Source organism: Squalius cephalus, assembly GCF_949319135.1.
Source record: "Squalius cephalus genome assembly, chromosome: 7".
NCBI lineage: Eukaryota > Metazoa > Chordata > Actinopteri > Cypriniformes > Leuciscidae > Squalius > Squalius cephalus.
In genome coordinates, this window is record NC_137128.1 from 17988558 (window position 1) to 18004506 (window position 15949).

A 15949-nucleotide genomic window follows, 5' to 3' on the forward strand; every position below is an offset into this window, starting at 1 on the left:
CAGATACGATGCGCCGCTAAGAGTGATGGGTCATTATAGCATGAATTATTGCAAAAGCGACTGTATAAATGCTGATGTAGGCCTGTCCATCTTGAAGGGAAGCACTAGAATTCTGGGAGATTTATTTCTGTTTGCTAACAGCTGTGGAGGAAATCATGTCACTTAAAAAAAAAAAACAGTAGGAAAAGTGTTTGCAAGATAAAGTCATTCCTATAATAATTAATAGGGCTGTTATCTTAATTGATCTGATCACAATAATTAGGGGCCCTATTTTAACGATCTAAACGCATGGTCTAAAGCGCACGGCTCAAGTGCAGTTAGGTCGTGTCTGAATACACTTTTGCTGGTCGGCGCGCCCGGCGCTTGGTCTAAAAGGGTTGTCCCTATTCTCTTAATGAGTAATGAGTGTGCTTTGGGCATAATGTGCAATAAACCAATCAGAGTCTCATCTCCCATTCCCTTTAAAATTGCGCTCGTGCTATGGCGGATTCGCTATTTACATGGCAGAATTTGCAAGCGGAAAAATGTAACGCTTCTCTAGCGAGGAAACAGATCTGCTCGTGCGCGAGGATAAAGCGTGCAAGCAGAACATCTTCGGGACAAAGTGTATGTGCATCGTGAACCCCCCTATAAGCACATATTAATAACGTGCTCTTTAAATAACAAAAAATATATATTGCGCCATTGACTTTAGACCAGGTTTCAGTTACCTCAAAATAGCAATGCGCTTGAACACACCTCGTTTTCAGACCGTTTTCTCATGGTCGCACAGATGGACGCAAATGCATTTGCGATTTAAACAACGTGGCACAGGACGTGAAAATGAAAACTGCGTCGGGCTGAAACTAGCCAAAAACACTTGCAACTGTGTTCTGGCTGATTGCGATTCGTAGGCCGATTGCGCCGGGTGTATGATAGGGCCCTTAGTCTGTTTTGAAAACAGAGGAATGACGCAGCTTTAAATGACATAGCTAAAAGATTCTGGGTTCAGAAGTTGTTCGTTCGTTCAGGACTAAAGCCAGGTGCACACGATTTTGGCCGCGATTTGGCCGTCTGAGACAAATTGTGCAAAATCCTAAAAGAATCCTCTGATCCTAAACTAAAATCTGAAGTCTTTGAATGTTAGTTTGACATGTTCATTAATGACCGTTCCGATAAAATTTGACCTCCGACGAAATTCTGTCCGTGTCAGAAGATTTGACTCAGTCCTGCAGTGTGACTTCGCCTACGACGACTGTTTTTCAAGACAAGTCGTGACCAAAATGAACGTAAGAGATTTCTTTGTAGCCACCAGTTCAATCCCTTATGTAACGCAGCTCACATCACCGTCCGGACAAGTTTTCTTGTTTGCGTCCGTTTTTAACGTGTCTTGATGGTCGTACAGTCTGACATTAATGACAACTGAGATCTTACAGTGAGGATAATGTTAGTCTGACAAGCAACAATCGTAAAGGACGATAATAAATCGCACAGTGTGCACCCGGCTTAAGTCTGATTGGCTGTCAATCGTTCATCAGCCGGAGAAAATCATTCTGAAAGTGATTCCAACAATATTGTTTCTTGGTGCTGTGAACAATTAAATGTAGAACAATTATTATATATATTTTTTGTTATCGTCCTTAGTGTAGTGTGACTGTGAATTACTTTTTTTTTTTTTTTTATAAGAAGTCAAAATGTCTTTGAGCAACAAGAGTGAGCTTAAGTTATATTTAACCCCAGAATATTCCTTTAATGGTGAAGCGTGCACGTGTCCTTGGTGGTGGTATTACATGGACACGTTCTCATCTTCAGTTTGTGCCACACTGTAGACAATCCTTGAAAGCAAGTACTCTGTGTAGAGGAAAACACAGTTTTGAACAGAATAGCTCAAGTGTGGCACTATAGTATGATGCTGAAAGAGAGAATTGTTGAGAAATAAAGCAATTTGGGTCACTGCAGCTAGACCAGATTACTACGGTATAGAGTCTATCTCTTGGTGGTGTATTGATTCATTGTGGCCCAGCTATTTTCCAAACAGCGAGTCACTGACTGAGAAACAATAGTCTCCTGCTCTGAGAAAACAGACGGAATGATGAAATCACCGAGTGCTGAGCTGTAATTAAACCCAAAATATGGCCATAAATAACCAACCCTGAAATTACGTGCTAAATAATTTCATATATGAAAATCATAAAATGTAATGCTGGATAAAAAATAGCTCAGTGATTTTTCTCTTTGTGCGAGATTATATTTACACAAAAAAGCCAAAAGGTCTGAATACAATCAACTAATAATGACTAAATATATCATTCATTGAAAGTAGGGTGAATCAATGTTGACCTGCATTTATTGATTGTACTTATGATCAACCATTAAACAGGTTTCAACATATTGGATTCTGAAAAAAATAAGCCTTTTAATGGGCACTAATGAGCTTCAATGAGCTGAAATATGCAATTAGCTTAATTAATAATGGCTTTATGATTTGAGAGAGCTGACATCCTATAATTTACATTTTAACAAGATTTCATAGCCTAATAAATATATGCATTAAGTAGATTTTTAAGACAACATAACCAGAAAATAATTCACAGCTTTCAACTCGGCATCCTGTTACAAGGATTCATTTCCGCAATGCTTCTCCATTGAAAAATGTGAGTTCTTTGTTCTCTTTCATTTCACACAGAAAAAGGAGCTCCTGCTTTCCACTATTTTTCCGCTACTTTCTGCTTTATTACTCTCCTTCAACTTTTAAAAGGAACCAAACATGAAAAGCTTTCAGTCTTTTCTCTGTAGGCTTTATTCAAAACGTCACCTTTAGCCAGTTTTATAATAACAATAAAAAAACAAACAGCAAAATGCTAGAGAACATATACATGAAAAAGGCAAAATGGCACTGTAGAAATTCTCATAATGCATTAACTCGCATGAGTGCCAGTGAATATGTTGATGTGGGCTCTCCTAAATAATTCGTGAAGTCTGACCTACCAACAGTTAATGACGCATTAGACAAACAGGAACAAAAAAAAAATGAGCTAGAATCGTCCAATTTGTCAATCTCTCATTCATACTTACTGTGCAGCAGGGGGTGAATTCAGTCGACCCCTTTTAGAGCATGTTCTTAACATGGTTCAAGTGGAGTGGAGATGCTAATGGACAGATACAGGACACAGCCAAAGGCAAATGGAGTGATTTGGTTGCTGTACATGGAAATGTGTTTGCTGTCCATTAATTCCTCACATTTATTGCACCAAAAAAATAAAAAATTTTGCTTAAGAAAAAAACGAAGCCTAATTTAGGACCAATAAGATATTTGACATTTTCTACCTACTTGTTAGTTAATTGTCAGCAGCTTAACGATATGTAGAAAAACAAGCCTATTCTCATGACTGTAATTTGGAAATAACTTACATTACCTAAATGAGAGACAATTTTAATTACACATCATGTTAGAATTATTATTTTTTAATTTATTTTTTGCTGATTTAAAAAAAATGAGATGTTTATTTTCATAATGGAAATGAAAAAAAAAGAAAAGAAAAATTCATTATCCTAAAATTAGCTTCATTTTCTTTCTATGATCCAAACATTATATGAATAAGTGGTTTCAGATGTTCACAGTTGGTTTTCACAACTCTTCTCATAGCTACCCTGAACATTAGTATCTTTTCTAGTATCTATAAGTGACTAAAGTGAGATTTAGAATATCTGTAAAAAGCTAAAAAACAATCTCATCCCACTGAGAACAAAATGAAGGAATCTGGTAGGAGTGTATGCCCTCATTACAAGTTACAATTCCATGTGTGCCATAATAAATGTTAGAAAATAATTGAACCCTGCCCTGGGCTGAAGTATGCTTGTAGCTTGTTTCCTCCACTGAATAAAAAGTAAAAAAAGGTAAATGCGACTTTTTATTCAATCAACATACTTTTTTTCTCATAATTGGAAGTTTACATTTCGCAATTCTGAATGTTTTTTTCCTCAGAACTGCATGATATAAACTCGCAATTGTGAGTTAAAAAGTCAGAATTACACTCGATATAAGTCAGTCTTTTTACCTCAGAATTGGACTTTATAACTCGTAACTGCAAGTTTATATCTCACAACTCTGAGAAAAGTAGTCAGAATTGTGACAAAATCGTAATAGCGAGAGAAAAAAAAAAAAGTCCGAATTGTGAGATAAAAAGTCGCAATTATCCTTTAATTATTTTATTCCGTGGTGGAAACAAGCTTCCATACTGAAACTATAACTGGAAATTAAAAAACTAAAAAACAGAAACAAACCAAAAAAACAAGAAGTATGCTTCTCCCTCCCACACTGTCTGTGTGTGTTTAGTTCAAAAGAAAGTCCCTGTGTGAAATTCAAATGGATTTCACTACAGAGCAAAAAAAACAACAACAACAAAGAACATTTCAACGCAAGTCAGTGCATGTCACTTTCAAAATATGATACACAGCAAAACCAAAAGAAAACAAACTTGCATCAAGAAATAAATAACCTATTCCTGACCAAATCATGAAGAAAGTTATGGTGGACTCTCTTATGACAGAGACACAGACGCAGCTGGTTCTTTGACCTCTGTGGGATCAGAAGATGTGTTTGAGATGTTTGATGCCATAGGTCTTGAAGAACACCAGTAGGATTAGAGTCCAGAGCCCCAGAATGAAGCCATCAGGAGGGTGCCAGTCTTTCTGCTTGGGTTTCTGTGAAGACAAGTAGCGAGAACTCTAATGAGTCTGTTTCACAGCATGAACAACTTAATTTAATTTGCCCTTCTGAAATAAAAAAACTGGATGCACTATGTAAACCACAGTGTGTCAGTCGTTGCCTTTTACAGACGATATGAGATGTAAATAGCAACTGCATTATGGAGGATGATCAGATTTTTATTTTATTAAAAACTTGTGTTTACGTCTCTCAAATAGCACATTTAGCCAGCTACAGAGAAACTGGTAGCCAGGCAACAGACAAGTGACCAATCCTGAGTGCCGACGTCATTACACGCGTTCTACCAGTACGCAAGAATTCCGGGCCGAGAATCGTGCAATCGTAATCGGGCTTAAGTGGAAATAAAACTGGAACCGTTCCTCATCGTTCTTAGAACCGTTCGGCCCGATGTTGGAAAAGAAGCTAATGTTTACCCAAAGGCTGTTATTGAAGGACAGGGCAGTGCAAACGTTATTACCAACCACACACATTCAACTAATACTGAGAGGGAAAAAACAGCTCACCACATTTTCTTGCAATTGCAAGTTTATGTAGATCTCACAAGTCTGACTTTATAACTGGCAATTGTGAGTTTCTAACTCACAACTCTGAGAAAATAAAGTCAGAATTACGAGATGTAAACTGGCAATTCTAAAGCCCTGTTCGGACGGGATTAACTTTTAATCGGGGTACCTCGAAAACACATATTACCTATATTTATATATATAAATGGTAAATGGACTGCATTTATATAGCGCTTTCAACAGACCCATGGCCACCAAAGTGCTTTACATGTTGCCTCACATTCACCCATTCATTCACTCATTCATACACCGACGGCGGAGTCAGCCATGCAAGGTGCCATCCAGCTCGTCGGGAGCAGCTGGGGTAAGGTGTCTTGCTCATGGACACCTCGACACTTGGTCAGGTGCAACCGGGGATGGAACCACCAACCTTCCGGTTTGTAGACAACCTACATGAACCACTGAGCCACTGCCGCCGCCACAGTTATATAAACTGTTATATAAAACAGGTATGTCCGGTCGAACGATGTATTAATTAACTTCAGACTGGATTGTGTTGGTAATAGGCACTTACCTAAAGCTAAAGGATGTTTCGTGCCTCTAACAAGTGCTTTCGGTCTTCTTTCTGATCTGAATGGTATCTGGAAAACACCAGTTTTGCCAGATTTGTCCCAGCGTCTAGATCGCAACTGAATGCTTTTTCAAGTGCCTCCATACTTTAAAAACCGCGGAGAACTACTTTTAAACAGGAAATGACAAAATATTAACGTACATATTTACAGCGGGTCTATTCGCACGGGATTAGTATTACCTGAGGTAATTTTTAATTTAAAAAAAGTCGCAGTAATATTTACTGCCATTGTCCGTAATGATTACTGAGATGGCACATTCGGACGGGACTAAAATCACTGAGAAGCTCTGGTAATTATTACTTTACCCCACCTCTCCATGGTAAACTAATCCTGTCCGAATAGGCCTTAAGAAATAAAATTAGCAAATAGCAATTCTGAGAAATAAAGTCAGAATTACAGGATGTAAACTGCCAATTCTAAAGCCCTATTCGGACGGGATTAGTTTACCATGGAGAGGTGGGGTAAAGTAATAATTACCAGAGCTTCTCTGTGATTTTAGTCCCGTCCGAATGTGCCATCTCAGTAATCATTACAGACAATGGCAGTAAATATTACAGTGACATTTACCTTTCCGGAAAAATTTACTTGGGTCAACTAATCCCATGCGAATAGATCCGCTGTAAATGTGCGTAAATATTGCCGTCCATTTCCTGTTTAAAAGTAGTTTTCCGGGTTTTTTCAAGTATGGAGGCGCTCAAAAAAGCATTCAGTTGCGATCTAGACGCTGGGACAAGTCTGTGGCAAAACTCAAGTGTTTTCCACATACCATTCAGATCAGAAAGAAGATCGAAAGCACTTGTTAGAGGCACAAAACTTATTTTAGCGTTAGGTAAGTGATACTTTTATATATTTACGGTATGAAATTTACAAAATATCTTGATGGAACATGATCTTTACTTAAAATCCTAATGATTTTTGGCATAAAAGAAAAATCGATAATTTTGACCCATACAATGTATTGTTTGATATTGCCACAGATATACCTGTGCGACTTGTGACTGGTTTTGTGATCCAGGGTCACATGTGTTTGCCCACGTGAAATCAGGAATCAACATAATACACACATGACGACAGGAGGGTGACGGCGGTGCATAAATCGAGTTACCCCTCCCACTTCTGCTAGTTTTACTGAGATATCTTATCCAGTGCAAATTGGTCATTAATATAACAGACGTCCTGTGGAAAAATTGCATTACTCCATCTACCCTTGTAAAGTTAATCCCGTTCGAATAGGGCTTAAGAAATAAAGTCAGAATTGCGGGACGTAAACTGCCAATTTTGAGAAATGAAGTCAGAATTACGAGATGTAAACTGTATGAACATGCAATGAGAGTCAAGCCCATAGTCAAGCCCATAAGTGACCATAGTAATATCAAAGATGGCGACATCCATAAAACTAAAAAGTCTTATCACTTTTAACACGACAAGAGTCCAATTGAGCCGCGAGTTTCTATTTAGAGTCTGACGAGAGCAGCTCTGGTGGAGAACAGAGACTGGATCTAAAACCTTCAGATGACACACAGCTCATATCTCGAAACCACAAATGAAAACCCGCAAGACACGTGTTTGTGCAGCACAAGAGCGGCTTTCCTTCACACAGAGCAGGTTTTCAAGAATGCGGTCCTGAAAATGTATGGGTGTAAGATATAGAAGGAGGTTGTCACTACCGTACGTAACTGATTTGTGTGTGAATGTAACCGTATTAAGGACTCAAATACAGAGCTCACAACTGCACTCTGCTGCTGTGTGAACATGGCCAAAGAAAGAGATGAAGAACAGAACAAGTCAACAAAAAAAAGAAAGAACAAATGAGAGAAAACAGAAAAAAAAGGAAACAAAGAAAAACTGAAAGAATAAATATAAAGACAAATATAAAGAATGAATGAAAGAAAAAGCAAGCAGACGAAAGAAGGAACAGAATAAAACTAACAAAAAGAGGGAATAATTAAATGAATCAATGAATGAACATATGAAGGACAAACAATCGAACAAATCATAGAATGAACATGCAAGCAAACAAGTGAACAAAATTGATAAAAAAAAACAAACAGAATGAGCGAGTAAAAGAAAGTACAAACAAAAAACATTGAAAAGAAAGAACGAAGAAATTATGGAAAGAGAGACTGATTGGACAAATGGAACAAAGAACGTGCAAGAGAACAAATGAATGAACAGAAAAAAGAAGAATGAATGAAGCCATGGGACAATGGGAAAGAAAGAAAAAGCAAAAAAATCTATTAATTGAAAGAGCACAAATGAATGAAAAAAGCAAGAATCGTCAAGTGATTGGAAGAAGGAAATGTGCAAGCGAATAAATAAATGAATGGAGAGAATAAATGAAAAATAGAACAAACAATAAAAAAGACTAATCGGACGACTGCAACAAAGCACTCGAACAAATGAATCAATGCGGAAAATGAATTAAGTGAAAAAAGAATGAAAGAAGAAAAGACAGAACTAGAGGGTGAAAAAATGAATGAGAGCACAAACAAGAGAAAGACAGAATGATCAGGCAAATGGAAGAACGAGCACTTGCAAGCAAAAATAAACGAACAGAAAAACAAAAGAAAGAAAGAAAGAAAGAAAGAAAGAAAGAAAGAAAGAAAGAAAGAAAGAAAGAAAGAAAGAAAGAAAGAAAGAAAGAAAGAAGAAGACTCACAGAGCGCACTGCATCAGAACACGTCTGCTTCAGTAAGTGTTTGCACATTTACAGCCACATCATCACTTTGTGTATGAATATTATACATTTAAATCACCCACCATTAAACATGCATCACCAGAAGAGCATATTTCTATGCTAATGCGGGCTGAATATTCTACTGAAAAGAAAAGGTTAACCTCTAAAAAGAGAGTTCGCATAACTTTTCCAACAAAGTTCCAGGGGCTTCCAGGCCTTTGCCTGCACTGCATGTGAACATGACTGCGTGTTTCACTGTGATCTAGAAATGAATAATATATATCCACAATGACCACCACAGTGCACATAACCGGACACACCCACAGGAACCGGGGGAAAGGGGTTTGTGTGACACATACAGCTTCGGGGAAAGACGGATACAGAACATTTGTGCATGTTGTTTACGCGTGTTCGCCGTCCTTCCCATCACGGCTGTGCTGGATACACACTTTCAAAGGAATAATTCACCCGAAAGTGAAAATTCTCTCACCGTCTCATGTTGTTCCAAAAAAATATGAGTTTCATTTTTCCATAGAACAAAAAAAGAGAAATGTTGAAGAATGCACGTCACTCTTTTCCATAAATAAAAGTGAATGGGAGACACACACAACTAAATAGATAGATAAAGCACCATAAAAGTGGCCCATATACACTGTGCGCTATATTCTAAATCTTCTGAAGCCATAAAATAGCTTTGTTAATGAACTGACTCAAATTTATGTTGGAAAATATTGTCCTCCCATTCTAACATGAGGCCTATCATGGTGTCAATGACAAATAAGAGTGTCCTAAATAAATCAAGGAAAATGGTCAAACATGTTGTTTAAACAGTGACAGGTTCAAAATGTGCTCTTCATATTCATGTTGGTTTATATTGTTAAAAAAAAAAGTTTTATAATATTTTTTAAACAAACATTTCTATGTAATTACTCTACAGATTTGTTGTACGGAAAAAGAACATTTGACTTACACCCTGAATATGTGTGTACACATATTTTACTAGGTAAAAAGAATGTATTACAAACGTCATGCATTATTTATTCATAAATATCATTACATTGGGGCGTCGTGAAATTGAAAAGTGTTATTTTAAATATTATTTATATACACTAGTGTTTATTCATATATTTAATCAGATTTTATTTGTATATTTTAATTTTTTATTTTTTTATTTTAATTTAAACTTTTAGTAATTATAAAAAAAAAAAAAACTTTTTTATAACGTTTTTATTAAATACTATTTAATTACTTTATTACTATTTAGGCTTAATTTATTTTTATTTCATTTTTAGTTTTAGTTCAGTTTTAGATTGTTGTTGTTTTTTTCCAATTATTAGCTTAAACATTTATTTCAGTTAGAATTTCTAACTTTGGTTTGTTTTTTTTCATCTAACATTTACATTTATTTTATTTCAATTTAATTTCAATTAACAAAAATGTGTATACCGGTAATAGTTATATTTTACAATAATAACTGCTCGACAGTCATGAGGGTCTGCAGGTGTCTCTATATCATTTCCTGTTACATGCTTTTTCTCCCCTGCATGTACTTGGCAATAAATTATGTCAAATATGTATAATATTAGGAAAGAACACGTCACAATACTACTCGTTTAAATAATTCCCGCTCAAGGCATATGCTAAAAAATATGCCTTATGTGACTTAAAAAATGTGTTGAAACTCAAGGTATTGGAAAGGGACATTTCCAAAACACTCTCAAAACAGCGATTGACCAATCACAACACACTGGTCCAGCCGACCAATCAGAGCACAATGTGCTTTTAGGAAGGAGTGGCTTTGTAGAGACCGGAACTAAAACAGAGCGTTACTGACAGACTGCGAAGAGAGGTGCTGCAACATTGTAAAATATGTGAAAAACAATGTTTTTTTGAACATTAAAACATGAAAATCTAATTTAGCAGACAACAAATACAAAATCAAGACTTTATAAAAAGGCATGGACTTCACGTTTTATTTTCTCTAAGAAATAATAATGTTGGATAATGCCAAACTACTCGATACAGATTTTTCAATTTCAACAATTTACTCCTTTAAATGTGGCTTATTTTCTTCATTATGACATCAGCACACTTGTACCTTCCTAACATTCTTCCTAACAACTCCGCAAATTCACATGCTGCAAGACGATCTGTTTTGCTCCATCAGACAGTAAGGACAGCAATAATGAGTGGCCTTCATCTGCATAATACATTGCACCTGAGCGTGGAGGACAGTGGAGGAGATGTCCCGAGTGCTGAGGCAGTTAACCTCCACAAGTAAGAGGAAAACGGGAGGGTGAAGACTGTACATAAGGGGGCTTCGCACATGGCTGAACGCGGACTGATGGATTGACTCCGACAGGCGGCTCAGTCTACCTCCGGGAGCAGTCGAGGAACTGAGCTAGAGTTAACTGGAGCCATGATAATGAGGGAGAGGGAGATGAATGGGATTATTCAGAGATTATTAGCGCTCGAAAAGTTCAAAATTGTTTAGATCAAGATGATCAAGGGACTGCACTCACAAATAAGTGACACAGTTCTTTGATAGTCAGTTGTGGGATCACACGTTCTCACCTGGTGAATGATGAAATGGGTGAAAAATTTCAGACACTGCAGGAGGAACGTGAGAGACCAGAATATCAAAAGAGAAGTACCAGGATGTAACTATAACACCCTAGTGACTTCATATAGCAACAAGTTAAAACACTCGGAACACCTGAACCCAGAACATCAGCCAGATGAGCTGGGCATTATTGCAAAATAAACCTGGACATGATGGGTCCTGATTTTGTGTGTGTGTGTGTGTTTGTTTTTTTGACAATCACAACTGACTCTATTTCAGGGGTTCCCAAACTTTTTTATTAGCCAAACCCCTTGGATGTAAAATATTTACTTGAAGTACCCCCTGAGATAGGTAATAAGTTAATATTTAAATTAATGACACATTCACATTTTCACAGATCTCTTGATGTCAGTTAATGGCAACATGACATTCAAGTAAATAAACATTTAATATTTTATTAGCAAGTGTATTTTGAATTTGTAGCTGGACTTTAAAAGTAGACTCAAACCTCTTTTTTGTTGTGATAGGTGTCTCAGTCCACATTACAGTGATGTTTTAGTAACCCAATCAAAATAAATATTCACAATAATAATAATAATAACAATAATTATTATTATTATTATTATTTTAACTCTAATTACAAAAATCAAGGCAGAAATATTTAACTGTTATAAATTATAATTTTACTGTAAAATAAAAATGTATATTTGATAAATATAATAAAAATATTATTAAGTTACAATACTAATTCTGCACTTTCAAACATTTAAACCCTCAAGCTTTGAACATTTAAAATCCTTGAGCTCTTAATTTGGAGGAATACTGCTGAAATGCAGTAAACTTCTGCCCACAAAAATGTAATTAAATATAGTAAATAAATAAAATGTAAATAAAAAATAAAGTGAGCCCGGCACATGTTGAGTTCCAAAATGCACGTGAGTGAGTGAGTGAGTGAGTGAGTGAGTGAGTGAGTGAGTGAGTGAGTGAGTGAGTGAGTGAACTCGCAGAACATACAGAGATTTGCTGCATTTAAAGGTAGGGTAGGCAATTTTCAGAGAGGCTAGCAATATTGAGCTAGCTTTGTAAGCATAAGATCCCACCCTCCCTTCACAGCGTCTCCAGTCACGCCTCCTTCAAAACACATGCACGCTTACAGCAGGGAGCAAACAAAAGTGTCGCGAGAGACGGCGTTAAACTACCTCATGTCTCAAAACACATAACATTACAATAATAATGAACATAGCTTAAAGAGCACTGACCTGTACCACCTGACTGCTGCAAATTAATTTCGGCGTTGATAGTGTTGCCATTGAAACGTATTAATTCGATTCAGGAACCGCTCCTAGTATAACGTCACAGGTTTTATATCTCCTCCAAATTACAGTAGTTATGGCGTGAACACAGCATAAGCTGGTTGTTTTGGTTCAGGAAGAACTGATAAAGGTGGCTGCTGGTTGTTTGTGGTGCTCAGTGACTGACGTCTGTCTAACGTGGAGGAATGGAAACACACGTTGACAGGCAGGTGACATCGTATCATTGCATTCGGAACAAATTCAATGATTGGATGAACATTTTATGGTCCTACGCCTTCTACAGACAATATATATTTACATATAAATGCATAAATGCAATGTGAATCATGTTTTTTTAACATGCGGAGGATCAGACTACAGAGTTATTTAATTAAATCACAGCCTTTGATTTGACAGTCGCACCATATCGCGATTATCGAGCAGCTCCATTTATTTCATTTTAATTTTACATTGGATATTTAATTATTAGCCATTCATCAATTTAGAAACCTCCTGCAACTCCTGTTTGAAAAACCCTGCTCTATATGATCCTGCTTATTACATGCTTATACTAACCAAATACATTAATAATTTCACCCCAAATCAATACTTCATGTCCATTTATTTATTTGATTATGTGAGAACAATGAAAGTGCTATGAGAGATGTGGAGTTAGACCGATGTAAGAGATCACACAAAATGATAAAGCACACTAGATGCCTGATTCTGATTCTCTGACACGATAACTGTGGCTGTGAAGTAGTTCCAGATCTAGACCGCATTTCAGTTCAATTTCCCTTTGCCGAATAATATCAGTTATTTCAAAGAGCTGTATGGTCTACCACAGAAAAAGACCCAGAAAAATAAAGATATTGGCCAAAGCAAATAAACAATTTCCATATTTTTTCCACCTCTAAATTATTTTTATCTACGGAAAGTACATCCCTCCCTCCCTCGCTCTTTCTCTCACACACACGCAACACAGAACCATGTTGTCAGTAACGCCATGCTATTCTATATTATCTCATCAATAACTCAACATTCCGTTATTCCTTATGCAGTTGATCACAGAGTGCTGCAACTGACCAATCAGAATTGAGTATTTCAGAAAGCTAATTAATGTTTACTAATCCAAATCCAAAGACATTTAAAACAACTGCATCAGGAACGTGAAGTGGCTATTGAAAAAAAAAAAAAGAAGAAATGAATGATACCATAATACATAAGAATGGTAAACTAATCTTATTTCTGTGAAAACACAAGATACATTTGCATATTTCTGCAATGAATTTTCCTTTGTTCAAAAATATGCCATTTCCATCAATAACACATTATCAAGACAATGTGCTTGTTTGAGGGTGAGAAACACCATTTTCACCACTGTATGTGCTAACTGGACTCCTTGAAGAGTTGAGTAGAGATATCAAGAGTATTCTGACTAGTTAACATAAAATACATGCTGGTTTCGATGAAGATTAACACCTCTGTAAAGCTACTCCATATGTGTGCATATACTGTATGAACAGAGATGTAAAGTGATAGGCTAGTACATCACTATACTTAAATATTAATCTGGGGAATCTGTCCTTGAGTTCTGTTGAAACAGAATACTTTTACTTATCCTCAATTACATTTACAAGGAAAAAATGATAATGATTATATATATAATATAATTATAATATATAAATTATACAAATTATAATAAAGGTCATCATGACTTAAAAGAATTTTTCTTTATCCCAATTTTTCTTTATCCTAACAAGCCAATCAATCACGCTAACATAAGTTCATTTTTGGGTGAATAATGTCTTTCAGACATAGACTTTAAACAAATGTGTTTTTTATAATAACAAATTAGATTTATGATCTCGAGTCAAGTGTGAGCAGTTCATGATTAGTTTTGATTATTAATCTAAAAATTACTATATTCACAATAAATGTCAAACCACTATAAAATCATCGGCTGCTAATTTTAACTAAAATATCCGGGTTAACTTTAACATCTGCAGTGTCCTAGAGTTTTACCTAGTCAGAACAATGAGAAATTTGTTATTAATGACAGGGTTCTTTACAAAGTTTATGCAAAAAAAAAAAAAAAAAAAAACCCTAAAATGAGAAAATTATTTTTTCAGTCTTTTGTTTTCAAAAGTCAATTTTTTAAATGCTAAGACAAGTGTTTCATTTTTAACGTTTAAATACTTACAATTAAACAAATACTTTTTTCAAGTATTCGTGTATATTTCACTTTCTGATAAACGATAGAGGATTCAGTCTCTTTAAACCCCTCCTTTCTGTGAGCCTACTCTACTCTGATTGGTCAGATGGCTTAGTCTGATGTGATTGGTCTACTCTGCTCTGATTGGTCAGATGGCTTAGTCTGATGTGATTGGTCTACTCTGCTCTGATTGGTCAGATGGCTTAGTCTGATGTGATTGGTCTACTCTGCTCTGATTGGTCAGATGGCTTAGTCTGATGTGATTGGTCTGCTCTGCTCTGATTGGTCAGATGGCTTAGTCTGATGTGATTGGTCTACTCTGCTCTGATTGGTCAGATGGCCCAATCTGTTGTGATTGAGCATAACAAGGACAATTTTAAGTACAATTTCTCAGTACATTTTTTCTGAATATGAAGTAAAACAGCAAGAAGCTTGAACGTTTTGACATAACATGAACAAAAGCTTGTCAAACTCTTAAAAACCCTTCTTTAGCAATTATGCATAATAATAAAAATTCATGAGTTTAGAATCCCACGAGTAAATAAAAACAATTTTCATTTTTGGCTGAACTATCCCTTTAAGTTTTCTGGTAAATCATGCTTTATGCGTGGTGGAATTGTACTCCATTCTGCTGGAATGGAAACTCTGCCATCAAACCTCATGCTATTCAGTGAATAAATTATTTTCGATTGGACTGGTTCACAACCCAGACAAAAAAGGACAAAAGGAGGACAAGCCATACATCCTCCTCCTCCTCCAGCTTTGATTCCCTAAAGCCATAGTGCTGAGGCATCAAACTGTCAAGCCAACAAATAACTATTCAAAGCTGAAAGCAAGAGTCCTCAGAGCAAAATCATCACAACAAGCAGAGTAATTGAGTTTGGAGAAAAGCATTCAGCTGAGTACACCGTGATTAGTCTCTGACATTTGAATTCTGATTCAGAAGCAAGAATGATCGCTGCACAAAGGGGATAACCTAATCCTCAACCGGAGACAGAAGGTTTGAACCAGGAGACAGCACGGCTAACAAGAGCTCTTGGAAGAAAAGACAGGGTTACAGCCCAGCGTTCCCACTGCTACTGTATAACCTCATACACTGACTAGATTTGTTAAATAGATTAAACATGGGGGATTTCTCTAAGAACGAATTTGCAGTCTGCACTGTTTTTGAAAGAAGTCTCTTATCTCACCAAGTTTATCTATTTGATCCAAAATAGGGTAAAAATAGAACTATTGTCAAATATTAGTATAATTCCTGTGATGGCTAAGCTGAATTTTCAGCATCATTACTCCAGTCTTCAGTGTCACATGATCCTTCAGAAATCATTTTAATATGCTGATTTGCTGCTCAAGAAACAT

At 36.3% G+C, this 15949-nt stretch overlaps 1 protein-coding gene across 1 annotated transcript in view; it reads right to left on the reverse strand.

The window, feature by feature from the left end:
- Positions 1 to 3918: 3918 nt before the first annotated feature.
- pigk (phosphatidylinositol glycan anchor biosynthesis, class K) overlaps positions 3919 to 15949 on the reverse strand; it is a 46108-nt gene continuing 34077 nt past the window's right edge. The window contains exon 11 of the mRNA XM_079876047.1: positions 3919 to 4683. Within this exon, the coding sequence (XP_079732173.1) occupies positions 4567 to 4683 (117 nt within the window). The 3' untranslated portion in view covers positions 3919 to 4566. The remainder of the gene's footprint in view (positions 4684 to 15949) is intronic.